The sequence below is a fragment of the Martes martes genome (assembly GCF_963455335.1).
Source record: "Martes martes genome assembly, chromosome: 14".
Lineage (NCBI taxonomy): Eukaryota > Metazoa > Chordata > Mammalia > Carnivora > Mustelidae > Martes > Martes martes.
Genome location: NC_137902.1, coordinates 52,798,383 through 52,825,226, shown reverse-complemented (window position 1 = coordinate 52,825,226; position 26,844 = coordinate 52,798,383). Strand labels below are relative to the sequence as shown.

At 35.7% G+C, this 26,844-nt stretch overlaps 1 protein-coding gene across 5 annotated transcripts in view; it reads right to left on the bottom strand.

The window, feature by feature from the left end:
• Nucleotides 1-26,844, bottom strand: part of PPP3CB (protein phosphatase 3 catalytic subunit beta) — a 55,282-nt gene that overhangs the window by 16,219 nt on the left and 12,219 nt on the right. For all 5 annotated transcript variants that reach the window (XM_080822531.1, XM_080822532.1, XM_080822533.1 and 2 more), the window contains exons 2-9: nucleotides 22,753-22,953; nucleotides 21,942-22,066; nucleotides 18,479-18,590; nucleotides 16,132-16,277; nucleotides 15,721-15,860; nucleotides 15,539-15,616; nucleotides 15,338-15,432; nucleotides 12,274-12,399 (exon numbers count right to left, since the gene is read on the bottom strand). In XM_080822531.1, the coding sequence (XP_080678657.1) occupies nucleotides 12,274-12,399; nucleotides 15,338-15,432; nucleotides 15,539-15,616; nucleotides 15,721-15,860; nucleotides 16,132-16,277; nucleotides 18,479-18,590; nucleotides 21,942-22,066; nucleotides 22,753-22,953 (1,023 nt within the window). The remainder of the gene's footprint in view (nucleotides 1-12,273; nucleotides 12,400-15,337; nucleotides 15,433-15,538; nucleotides 15,617-15,720; nucleotides 15,861-16,131; nucleotides 16,278-18,478; nucleotides 18,591-21,941; nucleotides 22,067-22,752; nucleotides 22,954-26,844) is intronic.

The window sequence follows — 26,844 nt, the reverse complement described above, 5'->3', positions numbered from 1 at the left end:
AAGCATCCAACTCTGTTTTGGCTCACATCATGATCTCAGGGTCTTTTTTTTTTTTTTAAGATTTTATTTATTTGACAGAGAAAAGAGATAGATCACAAGCAGTCAGACAGGCAGGCAGATGGGGAGGGGGAAGCAGGCTCCATGCTGAGCAGAGAGCCCGATAGGGGGCTTGATCCCAGGACCCTGAGATCATGACCTGAGCCGAAGGCAGAGGCTTAACCCACTGAGCCACCCAGGCACTCCTCAGGGTCTTGAGACTGAGCCTCAAGTTCGGCTCTAAGCTCAGCACGGAGTCGACTTGGGATTCTTTCCCTCTTCCTCTCCTTCCCTCTCTGCCCTTCCCTCTGTGCTCACGTGCTCTCTTCTCTCTCTCTCTCTCTCTCAAATAAATAAATAAAATCTTAAAAAAAACAACAACAACAACAAAAAAAAACGAGGTCTTAAAAATGAAAGAAATTCAATGGATTACAAGTCTTAGAGAGATTCTACACAAAAAATGAAGCCCCCCAGACATGAATAACATCAAAATGTATACATTAAATTCTTCATCTATGGATACAGCCATTTCCTTACAGAGTAAGAAAAAAGTCACAGCACAGTTTCACTGTTTCAAAAAAGCCCTAGAATTATTATTATTATTATTATTATTATTATTATTTTTAAGAGCGAGAGCATGGGTGGGGAGGGTCAGAGGGAGAAGGAGAGAGAGAATCCTCCACTTTTGGTGTGAAGCCGGATATGGGGCTCAGATCTCACAACCCTGGGATCATGACCCATCAGATGATTCATCAACTGAGCCACCCAGGCGTACCTAGAATTCAATTTTTTAAAAACTGACTCTAGCAGGTCCCCTAAAACTTAAAAGATTACTAATGACTAACAACCTGAACCCGTGGTTCTTTCTTAGGCTTACTCCTTTACCATTCTATGTATTTTTCCCTTCTGTTTTCCCTTAGTTTGCAGGTTCTACCCTTTTGGTTTTCCTACATTTCAGACTATTTCCCCCCTAAATTTAGATGCTCTCAAGACTCTCTCTTCACAATCTTTTGGTGATTTTATATGCTCATTCTCCTGGCCATTCCCTCTGTAGCTAAACAGTTTCAAGTATCACCTTTGTGAAGATGATTCCGAAGTCTATACCACTAGTGTTGACCTCTCCTTCAGTCTCCGGATTTCCCTGATGGTTTTATTGCTAACCATCTTCAGCCATTTTATATTGCTTGTTTCTCCTACTAAAATGAAAGCTTCATAAATGCAGGATGATGTTTTGTTTACTATTGTATCTCAGAGTCTAATACAGCGATTGATAGACAACAGGCATCCAATAAATATTTGACAAATGAGTATTTTAAAAAAGAAAGGTATAAGCAAGTTTCAATTAATAAATAAAAATGCCTATTAAATATTAGCCCCTGGATGTCCTAGTGATACCTAGAAATGAACACATCCAAAACAAAATTCAATACTGCTCCTATTATTCCTCCTATAAATATATTAATAGCACACCACATGCCAGGCACTGTGCTAAAGCTCTGGAAATCAGATACAGAAGGTCCCGTCTCTACCTTGCAGAAGTTACTAACTACTAACTACTACCGGGTTATTTATATGCAGATATATATATGCACACACATACCACAGTAAAGTGATAAACCCTATACTATAAAAATGCAGTTATACAAAAAGACCTATAGGGAAAAGGAAGGCTTCTGGTAGAGGAATCATGCAACAGGAGTTTGTCAGGTGGAGAGGGCAGATAAGGCTTTCTAATCATAAGTTAGAAAAAGTATGAAGTAGTCATTATAGATCAATGGAACTGAACTAAGAGTCCAGAAATAAAACCTCACGTTTTAATTCAAATGATTTTCAACAAGAGTTCCAAAACAATTCAGTGTGGGAAAAAAAAACAGTCTTTTCAACAACTGGTGCTGGGACAACTGAATATTCACATGCAGAAGAATGAAGCTGAACCCCTCACTATACACCATATACAAAAATTAACTAAAAATGAATCAAAGACCAGAGCACCTGGGTGGTTTAGTCGATTAAGTGTCCAACTCTTGATTTCAGATTAGCTCAGGTCAAGATCTCAGGGTTGTGAGGCTAAGCCTCACATATGGCTCTGTACTGGATATGGAGCCTGTTTGGGATTCTCTCTCTCTCTCTCTCCATCTGCCCCTCACCCTCACCCTCCCAACTGTCTCTCTCTCCCTCAAAAAAAAAAAAAAAAGAAAAGATCAAAGTCCTACATATAAAAGCTAAAACTATAAAAGTCTTAGAAGATACCATAGAGGAAAATCACTGGTTTGGATTGGGCAACAGTTTCTTAAACATGACCCCCCAAAACACATGCAACAACAACAAAAAATAAATTCATCAAATTCTGAATGTGGAATTCATCAAAATTTAAAACTCTTATGCTTCAAGGACACCATCAAGAAAGTGAAAAGACAACTCAAGGAACAAGGAGAAATACTTACAAATGATATATCTTATAAGGAACTTGCATCTAGAATACACAAGGAACTCTTATAACTCAGTGATTAAAAAAAAAGGTGAGATAAAAAGAAAACCACTTTAAAAATAAACACAAGATTTAAATGAATGTTTCTTCAAAGATAATGTTTCTTCAAGATAAACAAATGGCCCATATACTTTAAGACTATGATAATCAAACAGAATGGTACTGGCACAAAAAAGACATACAGACCAATGAAACAGCATAGAAAGCCTAGGAATAAACCCACGCTTATACTGTCAATTAATCTCTAAAAAAGGAGACAAGAATACATAATAGAGAAGACTGTCTCTTGAATAAACGATGTTGGGAAAACTGGAAAGCTACATGCAAAAAAAAAAAAAAAAGAAAGAAACTGGACCTCTTTTTTATACCATATACAAAAAATAAGCTCAAAATGGATTAAAGACCTAAAAGACAGACCTGAAACCATAAAAGTCAAAGAAAATAGCCAGCAAACTCTTAGAGATTGGCCTTAGCAATATTTTTCTGGTTCTCTCCTCAAGCAACAGAAACAAAAGCAAAAATAAACAATTAGGACGGTAGCAAACTAAAAAGCTTTTGCACAGTGAAGGAAACCATCAACAAAATGAAAAGGCAACCGGAACACCTGCGTGGCTCAGTCATTTGGGCATCTGCCTTCAGCTCAGGTCATGATCTCAGGGTCCTGGGATGAAGTCCCACATGGGGGCAGGGCGGGGGGGGGGGCGGGGAGGGGGTCTGCCCAGCAGGGAGCCTGCTTCTCCCTCTCCAGCTCCCCCTGCTTGTGCTCTCTCTCTCTGACAAACAAACAAATAAAATCTTTAAGAAAAAATGAAAAGGCAACCTACTGAATGGAGAACATATTTGCAAATGATATATCCAATGAGAGGTTAATATCTAAAATATATAAAGAACTCCTACAACTCAACATCAAAACCCCAAACAATCCTATTAAAAAATGGGCAGAGGACTTGAATAAATTTTTTTTTTTAAAGATTTTATTTATTTATTTGACAGAGAGAGATCACAAGTAGGCAGAGAGACAGGCAGAGAGAGAGGAGGAAGCAGGCTTCCTGCTGAGCAGAGAACCCGATGTGGGGCTCGATCCCAGGACCCTGGGATCATGACCTGAGCCGAAGGCAGAGGCTTTAACCCACTGAGCCACCGAGGCGCCCCTGAATAAATATTTTTCCAAAAAAGACATACAGATGGCCAACAGACACTTGAAAAGATGTTCACAATCACTAACCATCAGGGAAATACAAATCAAAACCACAATGAAATATTACTTCACACTAGTCAGAAAGGCTTGTATCAAAAAGATAAGCAGCAAGTATTGGTAAAAATGTAGAGAAAAGGGAACTCTCACGCACTACTGGAAGGAATGCAAACCGGTGCAGTCACTATGGAAAGCAGTATGGAGATTTCTCAAAAAATTAAAAATAGAAATACTATATGATCCAGTAATTCTACTTCTGAGGACTTACCTGAAGAAAACAAAACCACAAATTCAAAAAAATATATGTACTCTTATGTTTATTGCAGCTTTATTTAAAATAGCCAATATATGGAAACAATCTAAGTGTCCACTGATAGATGAATGTTTAAAGAAGATGTGGTATGTATACACAGTGAATTATTACTCAGCCATAAAAAAAAGAATGAAATCTTGCCAACATGGAAATCTTATCCAACATGGATAAATGTATGGGATGTTATGCTAACCGAAATAAGTTAGACAGAAAAGACAAATATCATGTTATTTCACTTGTGCATAGAATCTAAAAAACAGAAATAGATTCATAAATACAGAGAAGGAACTCATCACTGGCAGAGAGGGGATGGGGGATAGGCAAGATAGGTGAAAGGGATTAAGAAGTATAAACTGCCAGTTATAAAAGAAATAAGTCATAGGGATGAAAAGTACAGCATAGGGAATATAGCCAATAATATTGTAATAGCTTTGTATGGTGACAGGTAGTTAACTATATTTATGGTAAGCATTTCATAATGTATATAATTGTCAAATTGTCAAATCACTACGCTGTACACCTGAAACTAGTATAATGTTGTATGCCAACTATACTTAAATTAAAAATTCTTTTTCTAAAAAACACATTATTTAAATAAACATTTCTTCAAAGAAGACAAGCAATGGCCAATAAGCACATACAAATATACTCAACGCCATTATTCATTAGGGAAATGCAAATCAAAACCATGAGATACAACTTCACATCCAATATGATGGCTATAATAAAAAATACACAATTACAAATGTTGGCAAGAATTTGAAAAAAATGGCACTGTTGTGCAATGCTAGTGGGACTATACAGCTGCTCTGAAAAACAGACCTCAAAAGGTTAAACATAGAGTTACCATGTGACTCCCAGTTCTACACATAAGAAAATAAACACATGTTCAAACAAAAACTTGTACATGAATGTTCATTGCAGCATTATTCATAATAGTTAAAAAGTGGAAGTAATCAAATGTTTTGCAGATAATGAATGGATAAACAAAATGTGGTAAACAGTATCACTCATCATCAGGGAAATGCAGATTAAATCCACAATCCTACTGAGTGAGAGAAGATATATGCAAATGACATATCTGATAAAGGGCTAGTATCCAAAATATATAAAGAACTTATATAACTCAACACCCAAAAACCCCAAAAAATCCAATTAAAAAATGGGCAGAAGATATAAACAGACATTTCTCCAAAGAAGACATCCAGATGGCCAACAGACACATGAAAAGATGCTCAACATCATTCATTATCAGGGAAATGCAAATCAAAACTACAGGAGATATCACCTCATAACTGTCAGAATAGCTAATATCAAAAACACAAGAAACGACATGTGTTGATGAGGACACACAGAAAAAGGAACCCTCTTACATTGCTAATGGGAATTGCAAACTGGTGCAGCCACGGTGGAAGGTAGTATGGAGGTTCCTCAAAAAGTTAAAAATTGAACTACCCTACAATCTAGTAATCGTACTACTGAGTACCCCCAAAATGCAAAAACACTAATACAAAGGGATACCTGCACCCCTATGTTTACAGCAACATTATTTACAACAGCCAAATTATGGAAGCAGCCCAAGTGTCCCTCAACAGATGAATAGATAAATAAGTATAAATACACACACACAAATATAGACAATGGATTATTATCCAGTTATAAAAAAGAATGACATCTTGCCATTTGCAACAACATGGATGGATTTAGAGACTATAATGCTAAGCGAAATAAGCCAATCAGAGAAAGACCCGTATGTGGAGTTTAAGAAATAAAACAAATGAACAAAGGAAAAAAAGCAAAAAACCAAAACACAGACTCTTAACTATAGAAAACAAATAAATGGTTACCAGACAGAAGGTGGCTGGGGGGGGTGGGGGGGGGGCAGGTAAAACAGGTGAAGGGGATTAAGACCACACTTATCTTGATGAGCACTGAATACTAAATGGAACTGTTGAATCACTATATTGTACACCTGAAACTAATGTAGCACTGATTATTAACTACACTGCAATTAAACTTTTCTTTACCCTCCTCACCCAAAATAAATTTTCTATTTTAAAAGTGGTATATCCAGGGGGGTGCCTGGGTGGCTCAGTGGGTTAAAGCCTCTGCCTTCGGCTCAGGTCATGATCCCAGGGTCCTGGGATCGAGCCCCACATCTGGCTCTCTGCTCGGCAGGGAGCCTGCTTCCCTTCCTCTCTCTGCCTGCCTCTCTGCCTACTTGTGATCTCTGTCAAATAAATAAAATCTTTAAAAAAAAAAAAAAAAAAAAAAGTGGTATATCCAGGAACACCTGGGTGGCTCAATTGGTTAAGCCACTGCCTTCTGCTCAGGTCATGATCCTAGGGTCCTGGGATAGAGTCCCACGTCAGGCTCCTTGCTCAGCAGGGAGCCTGCTTCTCTCTCTGCCTCTGCCTGCCACTCTGCCTGTGTGTGCGCTCTCTCTCTCTCTCTCTCTGACAAATAAATAAAATCTTAAAAAAAAAAGAGAGACTAAATTTTTTAAAAAAGTGGTATATACATTTAATAGAATATTATTTGGTCACAAAGAGGAACAAATTACTAATTCATGCTAAAACATGGATAAATCTTGACTACATTATAGAAAGATGCTAGTCACAAAAGATCACAAATTATCTTACATGAAATGTCCAAATTTGGCAAATCTATGGAAGTAGAAAATAGAGTAACAGTTGCCTAGGGCCAGCAAGGAGAGGTAGGAGGAAATGGGGAATGACTGCTAATGGACACAGGGCTTCTTGGGAAGGATGATAAAAATGTTTCAAAAATTACTGTAATGATCACTGTACAACTCCACAAATATACTAAAAACCACTGAATTGTAGGACTTAAACAGGTTAACTATATGGGACATAAACTATATCTCAGTAAAACTGTTATGAAAAAATAAAGACAAATTAGGAAGGCATGAAACTTAATTGAGCATAACATATTCAGGAATCAGTTATACTGTGTTATGGCTAGAAAACAGAGACTTAAGACAAGAAGGAGAGAAATGAGACTGAAGAGAAAGTAGGGAAGATCCAAAGACCTTGTGTGACAGGTTAAGGTTTATCTTCAAAACTACCAGAAGTCATTTATGAATAATAAATAGTAGCTTTTAGGCATATAGCACTTTTCATCCTCTAAAGGAAAGGCAAGAAAGTAATAGCATAGTAGCAGACAAGGAAAAATAACAAATGGGGGAAACGTTATTTATCTTTAAAATAAAGATCAGATGGATTTGAACAATTTATAGAAGAACTTAGTAGAGAGAGTATGAAGACACAGAAGACCTAACAGATGAAGAAGCAAGGTTCCTAAAAAAGTAGAAGCATAATGGAATCCAGAGTCAAGTTAGAAGTTCTAGCCCCCATGGGGCCCCTGGGTGGCTCAGTGGGTTAAGCCTCTCCCTTTGGCTTGGATCATGATCTCAGGGTGCTGGGATCGAGCCCCGCATCGGGCTCTCTGCTCAGCAAGGAGCCTGCTTCCCCTTCTATCTCTGCTGCCTCTCTGCCTACTTGTGATCTCTCTCTCTCTCTGTCAAATAAATAAAATCTTAAAAAAAAAAAAAAAAAAAAGAAGAAGAAGAAGAAGAAGAAGTTCTAGCCCTAAATGGAAGGGTCACCTCTTCAACAAGACCGGAATTCAAGATGAGTGCAGTTTATAAAGCAAGGGAACAGTAAATGGAGAAAGCTCCCGCTAGTGGTATATGTTTCTTCTGAGAGTGAGAGAAATGGCTACAAAAAGAATGTTTAAGAGAAAAAAAAATTAAATTGAGAATATATTCTAAGGGTAAAGGAAGAAGACTAGTGACACAAAGAATTTTTGGGTACTGTCAAGAGCTCAGCCAATGCTAGCAATCAAAGGGTGATACCACTGCATAAGGCTGTGTAAGTATCTCTAGCAGTGCTCTATACTCTGGCTGTGAGAATGGAGAAAATGGATGGTTGCATTTACTGGGGCTAAGATTTATAAGATAAGTGAAGTAGAAAAAAAAAAAGAGAAAGGAATCTGAAGGTATGTTGAGAGACGAGGAGGGATCTGACTAATAAGAAAATGATATGGTCAAAGGCCAAGCCAAGCAATCCCAGTGAAGATCAAGAGCAGCTACAACTGGAGTGAGGGGTTGCTAAAATAGCAGGTTTTCATCAGAGAGTGTTAATGGCAATATCATCACCAGACTCAAAATATCCAAGTCATCTTCAACCATTCCCTCCCCGCCACATGCAATCTTGTTAAGTCTTACTGATTTTACCTCTTTAGCTCTCCCTTGCTCTCTATTTTTCAAGCTACTAGGGCTTCATTATATATCCACTTGGGTCTTAATGGAGCTTCGTAACAGGTCTCCCAATTTCGAGTCTTTCTTCCAGTCCATTTCACCAATTTTTCTGAATGACCATCATGGTCATATTCTGTTTCAGTTGCTTCTCACCATTTATCAAAGCTCCAAACTCTTTGCGTGGCGATCAAGATCCTCATCATCTAGTCCTGAATTAACTTTTCATTCTTTTTCTACTATTGTCCTTCACACATCTTAACTGTAAATCAATCTAAACCCCTCAACACTTGTTAGTGGTCTTATGCTCTCTTGCTTTCTGACTCAGGCTTAGAAAGTTCTCTTACCTAGAATTCTCTCGCCCATATCTACCAGCACGATTCCAATTCCACCATTCTTCAAGCCTTGGTTCACATGCTACTTTGATCCCTTCAACAAATATAATCAACCCCTCCCCTCAATTCCAAAAAAACTATGTTTCTCTAGTAGCACTTACCTAATATTATATTTTTGTTATTATTTACGTATCTTAAGTCCTTCTTACTTGTGTTTTTGTATCCTTAGTAACTTGAATAAAACAGACTTCCCCCCCAAAAATCTACTAAATGAATAAATCTTACATGTATGACCTTCTATGGAAGATCCCACTATATTGGATCCTCTAGAACAGAGTTCTTAAATTGGGGTCAGTAAACCTGAGGGAGGTTACCAATTCACTTCAGATCTACAACCACCCTGACAATGTTATGTTTATGTACAAATATACATATATTTGTATATGAATTTTTCTGGGACAAAAGTCCATAACTTTAATCAGATTCTCAAAAAGGTATGTGTTGGGCGCCTGGGTGGCTCAGTGGGTTAAAGCCGCTGCCTTCGGCTCAGGTCATGATCCCAGCGTCCTGGGATCGAGCCCCGCATCGGGCTCTCTGCTCAGCAGGGAGCCTGCTTCCTCCCTTCTCTCTCTGCTTGCCTCTCTGCCTACTTGTGATCTGTCTGTCAAATAAATAAAATTAAAAAAAAAAAAAAAAAAAAAAAAGGTATGTGTTAAGAAATTAATAAAAGTTTTTTGTGTAGTTACTTTAATAATAAAAAAGAGTCCTTACCTTCTAGAGATTCATTCTAAAATATTTATAGCTACAAAAGAAATAGCTGAAATATGACCCAAAATAATTAAAGTGTAGGGTGGGGAGTAGTGGATGGAGATATAAATGACACAACGTTGGCCATGATTTGATAAATGTTGAAGCTGAGTTACTGGTATACAGCAATTCACCATATTATTCACTCGGCCTTTGTGCATGTTGGAAATTTTCCAACATAGGATTTTTTTTTTTTAAAGAAAAAGAAAAAGAAATAAAAAGCCCCAGGTGCGCCTGGGTGGCTCAGTCAGTTAAGTCGGTTAAGTTAAGCACCAAGTTCAGCTCAGGTCATGATCTCAGGGTTATGAGATCCAGCCCCACAACATGCTCCATGCTCAGCAGTCTGCTTGAGGATTCTCTCCCTCTCCTCATCCCTGAACTTGCGCACATGCACCCTCACACACACTCTTTCTCTCAAATAAATAAATAAATCTTTTTAAAAAAGCAAAGCCTCTAAAAGGTTAAAAACTACAGATTTCACCTAACTTTAGGATTAAATCAGCCTCTAAGGAAGCCTCTGGCTTAGGTCAGTTGCTTCTCAGAGACTAGATCAGAGTCAAACTGGCTTTTTCAAAGTGGAACAAATGAGATGTCATTTGCTATTCACAACAAAAGAAAATTTTCATTAGAACCAACTAGTTAGGCTATATAAACAACTAACAGATATTAAAATGGAAAAATATGCAAAGAGTGAAAAAAAATCTTACTGTGCTCAACATTGGTTAGGATTCTATATGTGTACATATTCAAATCTGAGCTTCACATTTTTAGAAAGACATGAATAATTTGGAGAAAAAAACAAAACTGGTCAAAAGGTCTGAATACTTCCTCATCTTATAAGATGATTTAGAGTGGCAAAAAAAGAACAAAAGATTACGTAGTAGCAGATTTCAAATATAGGAGCATATAGAAACCTGATTCCAACCATCTTCACTTATGAGATATCCACAGAAACTAGATTAAATTTTCTCATCTCTCAAAAGGAGCCAGACCACATGATTATTAAGTTCACTATTAGTTCTAAAATTCTGTGATGTCCTGGTTTTTGATAGGTGCATTAGTTAAGAGAAGCTATTATCTCTATTTCTTTCTTTTTAAAAAGATTTTATTTATTTATTTGACAGAGAGAGAGAGAAAGGGAGATCACAAGTAGGCATAAAGGCAGGCAGAGAGAGTGGGGCGAAGCAGGCTCCCTGCTGAGCAGAAAGCCCAATGCGGGGCTTGATCCCAGAACCCTGAGATCTTAACCTGAGCCAAAGGCAGAGAAGCCTACCCACTGAGGCACCCAGGTGCCCCTATTATCTCTATTTCTTTCCTTGTTTAAACACCGATAGCACTAATATTTAGACTAGTAATAACTGAAGTATTTCCTTATTGTGGAGGCATTAGAGAATCAAATTAGAATTTATGAAATGTCCATTTTCCTCCTATGCTCCCCATTCTTACCACCCCTCACCCTACTTATATTACATTAAAATAGTTGAGTTGCAGTCTAGCCTGAAGGCAGGAGAATGAGCAAGATGAATTCTTAAATTCCCTTTAGCCTGATGATGCTATGATTGAACTATTTCTCATACACCAAAGATAGAAGGTTATAAGTGTAATGCATCCCTTGCACCTAAGCCCTTTACTGGCCCCCTTCTCAAATGCTAAAGTGAGTAATTCTATCTCCATATTAGCTTAATGTTGACCTACTGAGTAACTGATGAAGACCAAAGGCAATCTTCAAAAAATCTGTTTAATATACAGAGTTTAAGTATTAACTCTGTATTTTAGAACCCAAAATTGCATTGGCAGAAGTAACATATCCCAAACAGAAAGGAACATTTGTAACATGGAAGAGATGAGGGGAAAAAAAGGGATCTAGAACAAAATGTTTTATAATCATGTCTGTATTCTCATAATCTTATTTTCCAGATACAGAAACTGAGGCATTGCCTTGTGGAAAAATTAGCACTAAAATGGGAAAGAAGAATGTGATGAAATAAGGAAATCCTAAAAATTCTATACAACTAGAAAAAAAAAATTTTTTTTTAAGATTTTATTTATTTATTTGACAGAGAGAGAGATCACAAGTAGGCAGAGAGGCAGACAGAGAGAGAGAGGGAAGCAGGCTCCCCGCTGAGCAGAATGCTGGATGCAGGGCTTGATCCCAGGACCCTGAGATCATAACCTGAGCCAAAGGCAGAGGCTTAACCTACTGAGCCACCCAGGTGCCCCCCCCCACAAATTCCTAAAATAGCATTTTTTTAAAAAGCCATTTAAATATATACTAATATATTATTAATAGAAATTATCAGAAAGCATTACCACTAAATTTGTATACATATTTTTTACATGGGAGAAGAAGTATCAGATTTGAACCTGAACTTCTCATCATTTTTCTCAGAGTATAGAACCTCCATGACTAACACTGCCCAAAACTAGGGTTATTAAATTCTTCTATCAATTACTCTGACATCCCCAAAAGTGGTGTTAAAATGTGCAAAAGTGTCCATTCTAAAGCAAAGCCATCCTTCCATTCTTTCATAAAAGATGTAAGCTAAAGAAAAACAGAAAGAAAACCCAACAGCTGAAGACAACATCAGGCTATTTATAAGTCTTCTTCCAGTCCCCCAGACACCCTCACATGGGGGCTATAAACAGCTAACCAAAATATCTTTGAGGCTCTCATATCCACACCCACTGACACAAGTAGAGCTGAACCCACAGTGAAACCAGACTTCAGTTTCCTTTATCAAGTATGTGCCTCCAATAGTAAACTGGAGTAAATGTGACAGTAATAAAACATTAAAAAAAAAAAAAAAAAAAGAATCATACCTTTTTCTCCAACAAATGGTAACGACCATGTGAAGACATCCATAAAATTGGGCAACCAGTAAGGATGTGGAGAACAGTTAAACTGTCGAATATTCATCACATTATTTTCATACTTTAATACAGCAGCTGTAAGATAAGTTTGAATGTGAATGTAACAACTTGTCTTTAGCTCCAAAACTCTATAACACATAAAAGCAAAAAAAATACTGTTTTTAAAGGGGTGGGGAATCAAGGTGTGAGTTGAATGAGGACTAGTAGAGGGAGACAGGAACTAATTTTTAGTAACAACACATTTTTGTTTTTAATACACTTTTATGTAGAGCATAGTCAGATCTATATTATTAATGAAATTTCCAGATTTCTAAGCTGTTTGCTTTACTTTATAATTCAATGATGAACATGCACTTTTACTATATCCAAAATTGTGAAAACTCAATTTTTAGAGGAAACACAGAATGGCAATGAGCAATTTTCTAGGTTTAAAAGTTCCTACAAGTTGGAGGAATTTAAGAGGATCTTTTTCGTTACAGGCAACCTGAAAAGCATTGCTGATAGGAATGAAGCAAAAAACAAAAACAAACCCAGAAAAAAAGCAGTTTTTTATGACTGTATGAATGTATTTATTTCATTTAATATGGGAAATCAAGTAAAACTACTACAAAGAAATGTTTTATTTCATTTAGAAAAAATTCCACTGGGGCTGCCTGGGTGGCTCAGTTGGTTAAGCAATTGCCTTTGGCTCAGGTCATGATCCCAGAGTCCCGGGATCGAGTCCCACATCGGGCTCCCAGCTCCATGGGGAGTCTGCTTCTCCCTCTGACCTTCTCCCCTCTCATTCTCTCTCACACTCTCTCTCAAATAAATAAATAAAATCTTAAAAAAAAAAAAAAGAAAAAATTCCACTAAAATGCCAAAAAGAAAATACTATAACCAAATAACACAAAGGTAACACACTCATCTCAATTTCAAGTATCTTCCTAATGTTTCAATACATCAAAAGAAATAATATCTTAAATTAACTACAGAGATTTCAGCCACTGGCTGTATTATTTTATGGAATACTAGGTTAGATAGGCTAGATTCCAATCTAAGCTGCAACACATACTAGCTTTGCAATGCTTGGTAAATTATTTAACTAATCTGTTTCTCATTTATAAAACAGGACTAGTATGTCCACCTTGACTACCTCAGATGTTTGTTATACGATCAGAGGATCTATTTCACATGAAGGTATATAAAAGTATAAAATGCTTTGTAGATATTATAATAATTATGTGGCTACTTTTTTTTCCATTTTAATGAAAAGCACAAAAATGCAGATATTAAATTCCCAGATTTGGGATTCTGGCTAATAAAAAGGCATAAGTAATATGCTTGTTTCCCTTATGAAATAAAAGTATCTTAAATTTAGCATCAGAAATTAAGGAATGATAACAAGTTTTAAGCTTTAAAGCAAAATAGAGAATCTAGAAAATTGCCTTCCAGGTGAAATGAAACATTACAAACATATCCATACCATGTAAGCACTCAAATCATTAACACTATATACAGACTTAATCACTACTAAGAGACATTTGATTTTGACACGACAGATTTAATGGTTTGAGTTTCTTTTCTGAATACTCAGAAAAGTGATCCCCTTAACCCCCTAAATCAAACTAACAGAGGACAACCAATTAGACAACAATCAACTGAGCACTGAACACTAGGTCCTATAATACCGACAAGGGGAGGTTACAGATGAGGCAATAGAGCACTGGTACAAAGTTAAATGTAGCCCTCTATTCTGTTCTTAAGAATGGGGTCAAAACTTAGATACATTCTCCTCAAAAATGAAGCCATACATAATTAGGTAACTTCTCTAGAAGTTCTGAAATTTATAATTTGAAATTCTGTAATTTAAAAGAATATTTTAGCACTGGCATAATCCTTAAAGGCTGCATTGACAGTAGTTTCTGAAGATGAGCAACTCAGTCAAGGTATAGGGTTTTTTGGGTAATTAATATAGTATTGAGTTTTTGTAACATATTCTGTATCAAAGTTATATAGCATGCTACCATTTGATCTCAGACAAATGTTTTAATCTTTTAACCATCATCTCCAATAATTAAAAAAAAAAAAACTCTTCTGTTCCTCTTTTGAACTCCATGACCCATATTTAGCAATGACCTCATTATCTCTCTAATACTTTTAAAAGTCTTTAACCTTCTGTTCTTTCCTCCTGGCACATCTGCTCCAGTGACCCTGGAAACTATGGCATAGTCAACTGAATTCCAGACATGTCAAGACAGAATAGGAGATGGCTTCTTAATTTCCTCTTCTGAAAATGTGCACTACATAAACATACCCAAGCTCATCTTCAATTTCCTTGGCACACACTTAACTAGATTAAGATCCTTTGGCATTATCTGTCAATAAGCTATATTCAAAGTTAAATGAAACCAAATTATTATAAACAGATCAAATCTGGACAGAAGGAAAGGGAATGGAAACTGGTGGAAGAGCAGGTAAAGAAAAAAGATGTAAGAAAAAAGGGAGGAATATATCCGAGAGGTCAGAGTGAACTGATCAAAGACAGCTCAACTATTAATCTTCAGGGGGCAATGATAAGAGGTGAAAGTAGGGAATAAGAAAGGGAAAGAGAACCTAGATCAGTGAACATAAAACAAGAAACATGATAAACTAAATTAACTATACAGTGTAAATACACGAAATGGTCAAAGCAGCAACAGCTTTATGTAAATAAGAAAACATTCTCCTGATTACAAGGGGAAAGATTTAAGAAAGGGGAGTCTGAGAAAATCATGTTTGGTTTCTTGACTTAATTCAGAACATTTTTTTGTAAGATAGCTTCTATGAGTGCCAAGTTGTGGAATGGTTACATATGATTTAAGTTTCACATTTTGGATTTTTATTTCTTGTTTTCTCCCCTCCCTTATATCTTATACTTTTTTATAACAAGATTTGGATAGTTACAGTTTCAAACAATGCCTCTTTTCTATTATTTTTTTAAGTCAATTAAAATGCTAAGTTGTTTAACAATTTTTTATCAACAATATCTTACCTTTATTATTGTAGACATCTAAGTAATTAGGTGCCGAAAAAATTGTTATTAATGAAGGGAACCCTGTAGTTTGACTTTTTCTGTACATTCTATAGCTGTAAAACAAATAGCTTAATATGCATCGTAAAGCATCAATCATGAGTTACTAAGTTTGATTTGTACATAAGGTGTTAATTTGGGTCAGGGAAACAGAATTCTTACCCTGCATCTTGAGCTTCATGAGCTCTAATAATCGATAACAAATTATTGTTTTGCAAAAATTCACACACTGCTGGATAGCTGTGGGGGGAAAAAAGTAAATTAAGTAAAATAATGGTTTTCTATATGAAACATATGCTATTTTAACAACTAAAATGTGTTTAATCTTGGATATTTTTCCTTACTTATAAAAATAAGAACATCCTCGAACTGTATTGTGACTAAAATGTTCCTGTGATTTTTCATTTCCAAAATCTTCAGAAGGATCGGACCATAGCAAGTCACACATTGGTCCAAATGCAGGTGGCTCTTTGAATCTATCTAACTGTGAAAGAAAGAAAAGAAAGAAACAAAGAACAGAAATAACTTGTCAAAAAGTGAGAATAGAATGGACACAGGAAAGTGGTACCAACTTTGAATACTGTCCATACTACATTGTTCTGAATGGTTAGAAGATATTTCCTTAAAATATCAGTATATTAATTTTTTTTACCATTACCTAATCTTGGCAGTGAAGAGAAGTTTGAAGCTTCTACTGTCTACCCAACAAAGTACTATAAATAGGAATCAACCTTGGAAGTGCAATATATACTCACTCTCCTAATATCATCCAGTGTGTGTATTTCTGGTGAAAGTCCACCATGAACACAAAGAAATTGTTGATTTAAAAGTGCAGCAAGAGGCAGGCTATCAAAAGCTTCCATACAAGCTTCATAGACTCTTTCTGAATATTTAATTTTACCTAGAAAAAGAAAAAATAATTGATAACCACATTACTATTATTTTGAAGGTAGACAGATACATAAATTGACTATTAAAACCAAGGCAAGAAAACTACAGACACAGAAAACAGCCAAGTGGTAGCCAGGGGTTGACAATGAGTATGGGGGTGATTATGAAAAGGGAGCAAGAAGGAATTTATGAGATGATGAAACTTTTCTGTATCATGACTGTGGGGATGGGCAGTTCCATGCATTTGTCAAAACTGAGAACTCAACACTAGAAAGAGTGAATTTTATTGTATACAATCATTTTTTAAAAAGGCAAGCATCTTGCCCTATGAGAATCAGCAAAATAGGCAGTATTGGTCTTCCAAGACAAAATATTAGCTGCCTCTAAATTTGGGCATGCAGCAGATCATCATAAAATATTACTTAAAATAAATTAAGTCAAATCTCTAAAATCAGCTCAACCCCTTTACCTTTACAGGTCAAGTAAGGCTAAATTAGAATTATACTTAAAGCTTAGTTTTAATACTTTATTTTATTCTAAGAGTCAGTGACTACTTTGTTATAGGCAGGACTACTACAACATCACAACAAAACTCAAGGTCCACCCAATTAAAAAAAAAAAAGATTAGGGAGGGCACAGATTGCATGGAGCACTGGGTGTGGTGAAAAAACAATGAATACTGTTACACTGAAAATAAATAAAAAATTAAAAAAAAATAAAATAAAATCACACACACACAAAAAAAGATAATTTATTCATGTATTGGAAGAACAGAGGGGTTCCTCTAGTCTACAATGAATGCTTAAAATGGACAGTGAAGCATGAAGCCAAAATAACACCAGAGAGACAAAACTCCACTAAATCCAACTGTCATTCACTTTTAAGAAGATTATCATACATATCCCTTTGCTCCTTTCTATCAATAAAATTCCTGGCTATTTTACGTTTTTACTGCAATTTTGGTGGGTAGTTTGGTTTATTAATTATCTAAAGAAAAAAAGAGCTTAGTTCCTTTTCCCCTTTTGAATACAGTAACATTCAAATATGAGAAAATCTGGGGCGCCTAGGTAGCTCAGTTTATTAAGTGTCTGCCTTCGGCTCAGGTCACCTGGGATCCAGTCCCATATTGGGGTCCCTGCTCAGTGGGGAGTCTACTTCTCCCTCTCCTTCTGCCTCTCCCCACCTGCTCATGTTCTCTTTCTCACTCTCTCTCAAATAAATAAATTAAATTAAAAAAAAACACAAAAATACGAGAAAAACTTATAAACAGCAAGCAGAGGTTCTAAACTGGTAGTCTGTTAACTGTTTTCCAGCACTGGGGTTTAATAAAAATGTTAAATTAATTGCTTTTAGGTCAAGTATGCACTTTCCAGGTCTCATCTTTTATTCATTTATTACTTCATTTTTTACTATTTTATTATTTCATTATTTTTATTATGTTGTTATTCATAACCTATTCATTTAGGTTACCCACCTGATCCCTGCAGTTATATGACTTTGTGTTCTCTGCCATTACTCACCACTATATTTTTCTCTTTTTACTGGAAGTCTCTAGTAATATGATCTTTACTGGATCATGTTTGAGTCTCCATAATTCTGAAATCATTTCTGTTTTTAGAACTTAACTCTAAGAATTATTATAGTCATGAATATTAACTTAATAAGCATACAGTTAAGAGGTGTGAAAAAAAGGTCAAATACTGCTCTATATAATATTCTTGTTTCTGGTTATTAGATTGCCATTGCCACAATAATTTAAGAGAGAAATAGGGTAAACACTGTAGGTTAAGAATTTCAATTCATTAATAGCATGTCTGAAACAATCTGAAATGAGGACAGGATGAATAACTTAAGAATCTTCGTGGGAGAGCTTCAATATTGGGGGACAAAAATCTCCAATGCAACAACTATTTTTTTCCTTTTGGTTTTTATTCTTCCTGTTAGAAAAAAAAAATCACTTAAACATTAAAGCTATATAACCCAAAGCCATTTCTAAATATATTTATAAAATCAAACTTAATAGGAAACCCTGAAATGAAAACATCTGAATAAAACACCATTAAACACTAAAGAACTCTCTAAACAATAATCTTCAAAGCTTTATCTGTTTGGACACAAAATTCTTATATGTTATACTGTAAAGTCTTACTACCCATATCACTCCACAGTAATACTGAGGAAATGAAAATATTTCTCATTGACAGTACTCACATTCCTGCTTAAAGGTAAAATATTCAGTAAGGTGTCTGCATTCATGATTGCCTCGCAGAAGAAATAATGTGCTTGGGTACAGAATCTTCAGGACCCATAAATATAAGACACACTGCAAAAGAAAATGTTTTGAGTGAATTTATCTTTTATTTTTATTTAACTAAGTTGTTTGATATTTGCTCATTTTTCTCTAACCCTATTGTCCTTTCAATCTCTATTACTCTTTACTACCTTTTTCTCTTTGTCCTTTACTAAAATATAAGCTCCATGAAATCAGGGACTTTGTCATCTTATTCACTTCTCACCCTCCACTCCTAGAAAAGTACCTAGCAAACAGCAGAAAAGTAACAAATATCTGTTGAATGAATGACTTAAATTATCTATGTAATTACTTTAGATTTATAGATCGTTTGCTATTAAAAACAATTAGCAGACTGGTGTCCTTCTTAGGTATATCAATAAATAAAATAATAATAATGTCAAAAATAATAGCATTGACCATTTATTGAGTACTTACAATGTATCAAGTGCCATGTATGTAACACTCCTCGTTTATTCCTCAAACAACCCTATAAAGTATGTAATACAATCTCTATTTTACAAATAAGGAAACTGAAGCAGAGAGTTCATGTAATTTGTCTGAAATCACAAAACTTTTAAATAACACAGACGGGATTCTGACCCTCTGATCTTAAGCATTATGCCATGCAGCCCTCTGAAGGCAACAGCCATGTCTTATGTTATTTTGTTGGTTATGCTTGCTGCCTTACCTGAAGTAGGTACTTATTACCTAAACTGATCCAAATAAATAAGAAGAATATTAAAGCAAACAGTATAGCAGACACTTTTCTCTAAATAGATTTATATATATTTATATATATGTATATATATATATATTTTTTTAAAGACTTATTTTTAAGCAATCTCTACACCCAACATGGGGTTCAAACTCACAACCCCAAGATCAAGAGCCACACTCTCTACCGACTGAGCCAGCCAGGCACCCCTCTAAATAGATTTAACATATGAAACTCACATTTTACTTATCTGGTTAAAAAAAAAAAGGAAATCAGGGCACCTAGGTAACTCAGTCAGTTAAGCGTTGGACTCTTGATTTTAGCTCAGGTGGAGATCTCAAGGTCATGGGATCGAAGAGCTCCAAGTTGGGCTCCATGCCCGGCATGGAGTCTGCTTGGGATTTTGTCTCCCTCTGTCTCTGGCCTTCTCTCCTCCCCCTACTCCTGCTTGTGCTCTCTCAATAAATAAAATCTTGAAAAAAAAAAAAAAGAAAGAAAGAAAAAAAGAAAGATATTTCATACAGAAATTGGCTTGGTTTATAGAATTATAAACAAAAAGGAAATAAACTTTATTTTTAATCAGTTAAGGTATATTAAAATGTGTAACTATTCACATCTACATTTTTTTCACAAGGAAAAAAAGAAATTAAGCCAGAGAAATACTAAATTCTACCTCTCTTTTTTGCTTATTTTGATTCTTTATTATTTTCCTTTTCAAAAATAAAATCTGTTAAAAGAGTCAGACACAAAACACTCAAATACAAGGACACAAACACCAATATGCTTAGTTACCAAAAAACTTTCTAAAAGTGTTCATTTTATTGTTTCTGTCAAAGGCCCCTATCTTTTTCATTAAGAAGGGCCATTTTCTGGTTTCCTTGAAGCTTTGAGGAAAGTTTGAGCTACAGTGGTGATGGAACTATGAATAAAGGAAGAACTCAGAGGTAACAAAATTCCTTAGGGAATCTGAGCAGACAGAACACTGAACTCCTTTCCTCACCATGAATCCTAGTATACCTGAGAAAGGAGTTTAAAAATACTGGAGAAGATATAAACAACAGGAACCAGCATGGAAATTCACCAGGTAAAGATTCAATTACCTACTGGGAAAGGTGGTTAAGAGTACAGGCTTAGGAGGTGCCTGGGTGGCTCAGTTGGTTAAATGACTGATTTCTGATTTCAGCTTAGGTCATGATCTCAAGGTCATGAGATGGAGCCCCGCATCGGGCTGCAAACTCCGTGTGGAGTGTGCTGGAGATCCTCTCTCTCCATCTCCCTCTGCCCTCTCCCCTGCTTGCTCTCTCTTTAAAAATAAAAATAGGGGCACCTGGGTGGCTCAGTGGGTTGAAGCCTCTGCCTTCGGCTCAGGTCATGGTCTCGGGGTCCTGGGTTCGAGCCCCGCGTCGGGCTCTCTGCTCAGCAGGGAGCCTGCTTCCCTCTCTCTCTGCCTGCCTCCCTGCCTACTTGTGATCTCTGTCTGTCAAATAAATAAAATCTTTAAAAAATAAAATCTTAAAAAAAAAAGAGTACAGCCTTAGAATAAGACTGGCTGCTTACTAACAATGTGTCCTTGGGGAAGCTATTTAACTACTCCAAGCCTCAGTTTCCTCATCTATAAAATGGATAAAATAACAGTACTTATGTCATAGTGTTGTGAGGATTAATGTGTGTTAAGTGCTTAGGATATACTTGGAACACAGTAAATACTCAACACCACAGACATATCTATTAGTAGAGCTTTCATCCAGCAATTTTACCTCCAAGAATCTGCCCCACAGAAATAATTCAGCAAGTGTGCAAAAATGTATAAATAATCAGACTCACTGAAGCATCATTTGTAATGGCAAAAAATTAAGAACACCTTAAGTGTCTAACAATATTTAACTGTGGTTTGTTTACTCAATAGAATACAATGTGGCTATTAAAAATTCTATAAATTTATATATACTGACCTGGAAAGACATCACAGTATAGGGATATATGAAAAAAGCAAGTTACAGAACAACATTACAATATGGCCACATTTTCATTTAAAAAAAAGAAAGAGAAATGCATATATTAGAAAATGCAAATAGTTCTACATTTACTTTTTATTTTTTTTTATGTAATTAGAGAAATAAATGGAGCAAAAAGAACCATGAGCTGTTAAGTAATGATCAACAGGTCATTTTAATGCCTCTTGTTTTTTAAAAGAAATGAATACTTTCAGAACACACAAAGGACTTCGGTCTTAATAGCTATAGAAGGTGGAATAGAAGCACTAGGGTTTAAGCAATAAAAGCATTATAGTATGTTTTATTCAATCAGAAAAAATTCAATTAATCTTTTTTCACATGGGGTAATGCCTTTAGGGGCGAGAGAGATAAATAGCACTAGCTCCTTAGGGCCACTAGATAACAGGACAATAAAGAACCCTCAGTTTACATATAATTTCTGCTGGGAAAAATGGCAATTATAATTGCATAAACAGAGTAATACAAAGAAAATAAAAGAGTTTGAAAAGCAGAAGAGAATAAGTAGTAGTTTTACCTAAAAACTTCAGAATAGCAGAGGTATTAAAAAGAACCCAATATAGGTAATTTAAGTAACTTATTTTACTAGGAATTAATGGAAATCATCTATGGTAACACTTAAAAGCAAATCAAATGATAGTATATGTTTATTACCTCTATACTAAAATAACCTCTGTCCACATAATCACCAAGAAAAAGGTATCGTGTATTAGCAGGTGATCCTCCTACTTCAAAAAGTTTCATCAGATCAAAAAATTGGCCATGGATGTCACCACACACTGAAACAAGAAGATTATTAGATATGAAAAAAAAAACTCTGAAATAACAAATTTTACTTAAATTCTAATTTCTTTTACATAAGAAATAATGTAAATTCCATCAAGAAAAGGTCTCAGCAGGAAGTCTTAGTATCTATGAAGAGTCCTAATAGGGATGATGTGTACCCAAGTGTTTATGTGCTCAAGATCTAGAACAAGATATAATCAAAATAATGAAATTTGTAGTCAGTGACAGAATTTCCACCTAAATTTATAAAGCTCCTCTTTAAGAAGCCAAGCATAGGTCTTAGGATTACAAAATTTATAATGGTGGTAGTAAAATCTCCATCCTAATGCAACACTTTCTATTGACTGCTATGTTACACTGAGGTATTTGCCCCTAATAATTGAAAGCAAAGTAAATAAGAATTTGTTGAATCAAATTGAATTATGGCCAACACAACTGATGAAACCTTCACAAAAGCGAGTTAGACCAACTTCTGCACTCAGGTTACTTAAGATCATGTTTATTCACTGAAAATAGGCAAAAACCAAAAAAATTACAAAAAGTTATCTCAAAATTCAAGATAATGTCCTTGTAATATTATTTTAGCATACCATAGATTAAAAAGTAAACAGCCTTAGATCCAAGCAACTAAATAATGGTATAATTTAAAAAATAATATCCAAAACATAAACAAGTGTACCTGTAATTGGAGCCTCTACTTCTATCATGGTTTTCTCTCTCCGAAGGATGGCAGCACCCTCATTGATAATTCTAAGTGCAATTTCTTCATCTACCCGACCTTCTTTTACTAAGTGGTTCTTCAGAACATCAACCCTGGGTATCCCATCCATATCAAATACTTCTTCAGATGTCAAGCGATGTGTTGGGGGAAAGGGTACAGCTGCAATTTTTTTTAATTAATAAAAAATAAATCACTGTTAATACAGTAACATAAAAACTATCAATGGATCTAGGTAAATAAGAGTAAAACCTGAAAAGCTGGAGTTTTTATTTCTTCTTTATTTACTGGATAGAGGTGTTAATATTTTTAAGGGTTTTTTAAAAAGAGCAATCAAATTATACTTTTATTAATCTATGTATAATAACATGTTCTTTGTTGAGAATTATTAGAGAATGAACTGCCTCAAAAATTAAAAGCTCTTTCAGGATAACTAAAGTTTTCTTTAAGCCATAACATTTTTTAGCAGAACTCGCATATCATAGTACACACTCTTTACCTTAATGAAGTACAATAAATGTAAATTTATTACAACATAAGCCTGAATAGAAAGAAATCCCAAATATAAGGTGAACTACCATGTTTCCTAGAAAGTTAAAAGCATTATTTTCTGGCCAACTTGAAAAGAAACTTTTAGAGCTACAGATAAAAGTTAAATACTTATACAATTTAATTTAGATGCACATATGCATTTAAAACAACATTAATAGATCATGATAATTTTGAAATACTGCTTTTCCTCCTACTCCATGAATCACAAACCACCTACATTCAAAATCTTTATGTACATCTTTGACATCAGGGTATTCCTTATCATTGGAGTCATTTTTGAGTCATCTAACATTCTTTTCACAGGCAAATCTTCACTTCCATTTGTTTGATACACACTTTTTAAATATACATAAAATGCCATCACTGCAAATTTATCCTAAGCCACAGATCCCATATATATTAATTACCAACTGTACTCTTTCAAACTGATATTTGTTAAATGGAATGGAAAACTGTAAGGTCTATTTTCAATAGTATCTAGCACAATTTTGAGGTCATAGGTATATTAAATTTATTAGATTCCTTTTTCACTGACTCCAACAAGTGACTTTATCATACATTCAAAATCAGTCTGAAGCAGTTTTAGGCTCTTTACCAAATAGTACTTTGTTTTTCAAAATAAAGAAAAATAGAGGAATTTATAGTAAAAGTCTATATAGAGACTCAAATTAAGGCAGCTCTCTCTTTTCTGAAATAAAAATTGTTTTAGAAAAAACTCACTTGATATTCAGGCATTCAGTATATAGTATTTTCCTGATGTTTCAGAATCATCACTGTAATGGTCAATTATTATATAGAAGACTGCAAATGTATAGGACCAATTGCTTCTTCACATTTCAACTTAAACAAACAAACAAAAAAAACTAAAAACAGGAGCCTGGGTTAGAATTATATCGATGACTTCGGGGCACCTGGGTGGCTCAGTGGATTAAGCCTTCGCTTTCAGCTCAGGTCATGATCTCAGGGTCCTGGGCTCTCTGCTCAGCGGGAAGCCTGCTTCTTCTCTCTCTCTCTCTACCTGCCTCTCTGCCTACTTGTGATCTCTGTCAAATGAGTAAATAAAATCTTTACAAAAAAAAAGAATTATATCAATGACCTGAGAAAGAATAATAAATAACTACGTTCTAGCTTACCAGGAAAACAAATTAGGAAGAACTTAATACTTTTTTTTTTTTTTAAGATTTTATTCATCTACTTGACAGAGAGAGACCTCAGAGGGAACACAAGCAGGGGGAGTGGTAGAGGGAGAAGCAGATTTCCCGACCAGCAGGGAGCCTGAAGTGGTGTTAGATTCCAGGACCCTGGGATCATGACCTGAGCCCAAGGCAGCCGCTTAACGACTGAGCCACCCAGGCGCCCCAAGAACTCAATACATTAGAAGTGGGGCACCTGGGTGGCTGAGTCAGTTAAGCGGCTGCCTTGGGCTCAGGTCATGATCCCAGAGTCCTGGGATCGAGCTAACATCATGCTCTCTGTTCAGCGGGTAGCCTGCGAACCTCTCCCTCTGCCTGCTGCTCCCCCTACTTGTGCTCTCTCTCTGTGTCAAATAAATAAATACATAATCTTTAAAAAATATTTTAGAAGTGAAATAAGAATTAAGGCAGAAGGATGTCAACCAATTCTAAAAGGCTTTGAAATCACCAATCCCTCTTGCTTTCTTTGACACTTAGTAAATAAAATTTGAACTTCCTTATTTTCTCATTAGAACATATTAATTTCCACTACTTTTCACGACATTTGGAACAAAGCATTAAAATACATTTTGTTCCCCCAAATATAGTATGTCTACATTCTAATTTTAAAAAAACCTCTGTTAAAGTTATTTTTTTGTCTAGCCAGAGATTAAATAAACCAAATTTGACCCTATCAGTAAATCAACTGTTTAAAAACTACAGATTTTAATAGCTGATTACTAAAGAAATCACAAGTTACTTTGGGACATTATAAAAATGAAAAGGTTAAATATCTCAAGTATGAATTTTTGAGATTAAGATGGAATCATATGTTTCTCAACAGGCCAAGAGAATTTTTTTATCACTCTATTCAGGAAAACAGATACTGTTTAAGATGATGCATTCAAGATTATGTACATTTTCTAATAACGACATAATTTTACTACTGGCTGAATTCTATTCAAAATATACAACTTCCTAAAAACCCAACGGGGACACCATTCCCCATCCTCTCAACTCAACCAATCACCAATGTTACTGAATGTTTTCATACAATTTGTGAATGTCCCACTGCAATTCACACTGAGGTGTTGCCCCCTTTTTAACCAACCACCAGAATGTCTTTATTCACCTGAAAAAAAGTATACGTTGCCTTCATGCTCATGGGTAAATCATCTATAGACCTATGCTTTTCCACTTCTTCAACTCAAGGCATGCTTCTTTTCTTCTTTAAATATGTTATTTATCCATTTGAGAGAGACAGCATGAGTGGGGGAGGGGCACAAGGAGAGGGAGAAGCAGACTCCCCACTGAGCAGGGAGCCCAGAGATCCTGACCTCAGGAGAAGGAAGAGGGTAAATCGTTCAAACAACTGAGCCACCCAGGCGTCCCAAGGCATACTTTTACATTTCAAAACTAGCTGGGATACATTTTAAGGAATGAATACATTGTGGAAGGGTGAAGAACTGCCACCATAAATGAAAGATGAAAACTACAAAAGATGAGTGTTGTTCTAACAACACAACACTGAAAGTAGAAAATGAAGTTTCTAAATGATGTGGGAAACAGAGGCAGAAGAAAAATTACTGTATTTCCTTACCCACTGACAAGCCCTTAAAACAGGCAGAGTGACATTCCTCTAGGGACACAATTGCCTCCCCCTGGAGCTTTGCTAAGGGCAAAGGGCAAACCAGGATCCTATTAAGCCTACTTTAACAATTCCTTTGAAAACTTTATCTCTAAACCCTTTAAGATAGTATTGACAATCATTCCCAAGCTTCCGGCCCACTGATGTGTATCTAAAGGGTCTCACAAAAAGGTTTTATTATTGGTAATGAATAACCTTTTTCCCAAACAATAGCTAGCCCCTCAAGGTCCAAGAAACCTTGCTTCCAAAATTCCTTAGAGACTTCTGCCATCCCTAACCCCGGTCCCAACTTACAAGTATATAATGGACCACTCCTCAAAAACCCAGGGCAGCAGCTCTTTCTGCCCACTGGTCCTGTCCCTGCGCTTTAATAAACCACCATTTTGCACCAAAGACATCTCAAGAATTCTTTCTTGTCCATCAGCTCCAAACTCTATGTCACTGAATCTCATCTATATTCTAAGACTTCATCATTAAGAGTACATTTTGGTATGTCAATACATAAGAAAAGTCATGTGGAAAGATATAAGAAGGAAAAGGGACATCCTCTCTGGAAGTAGGAGAAAGGAGCTGTGGCAGGTGATCTGACCAGGCAAAAGAAAGCCAACCAAATAGGATTTAGCTAACGGAGGTTATTAACCCTGCTGGTCTAGAGAATTAAAAACGTTTTTTTCCGGCACC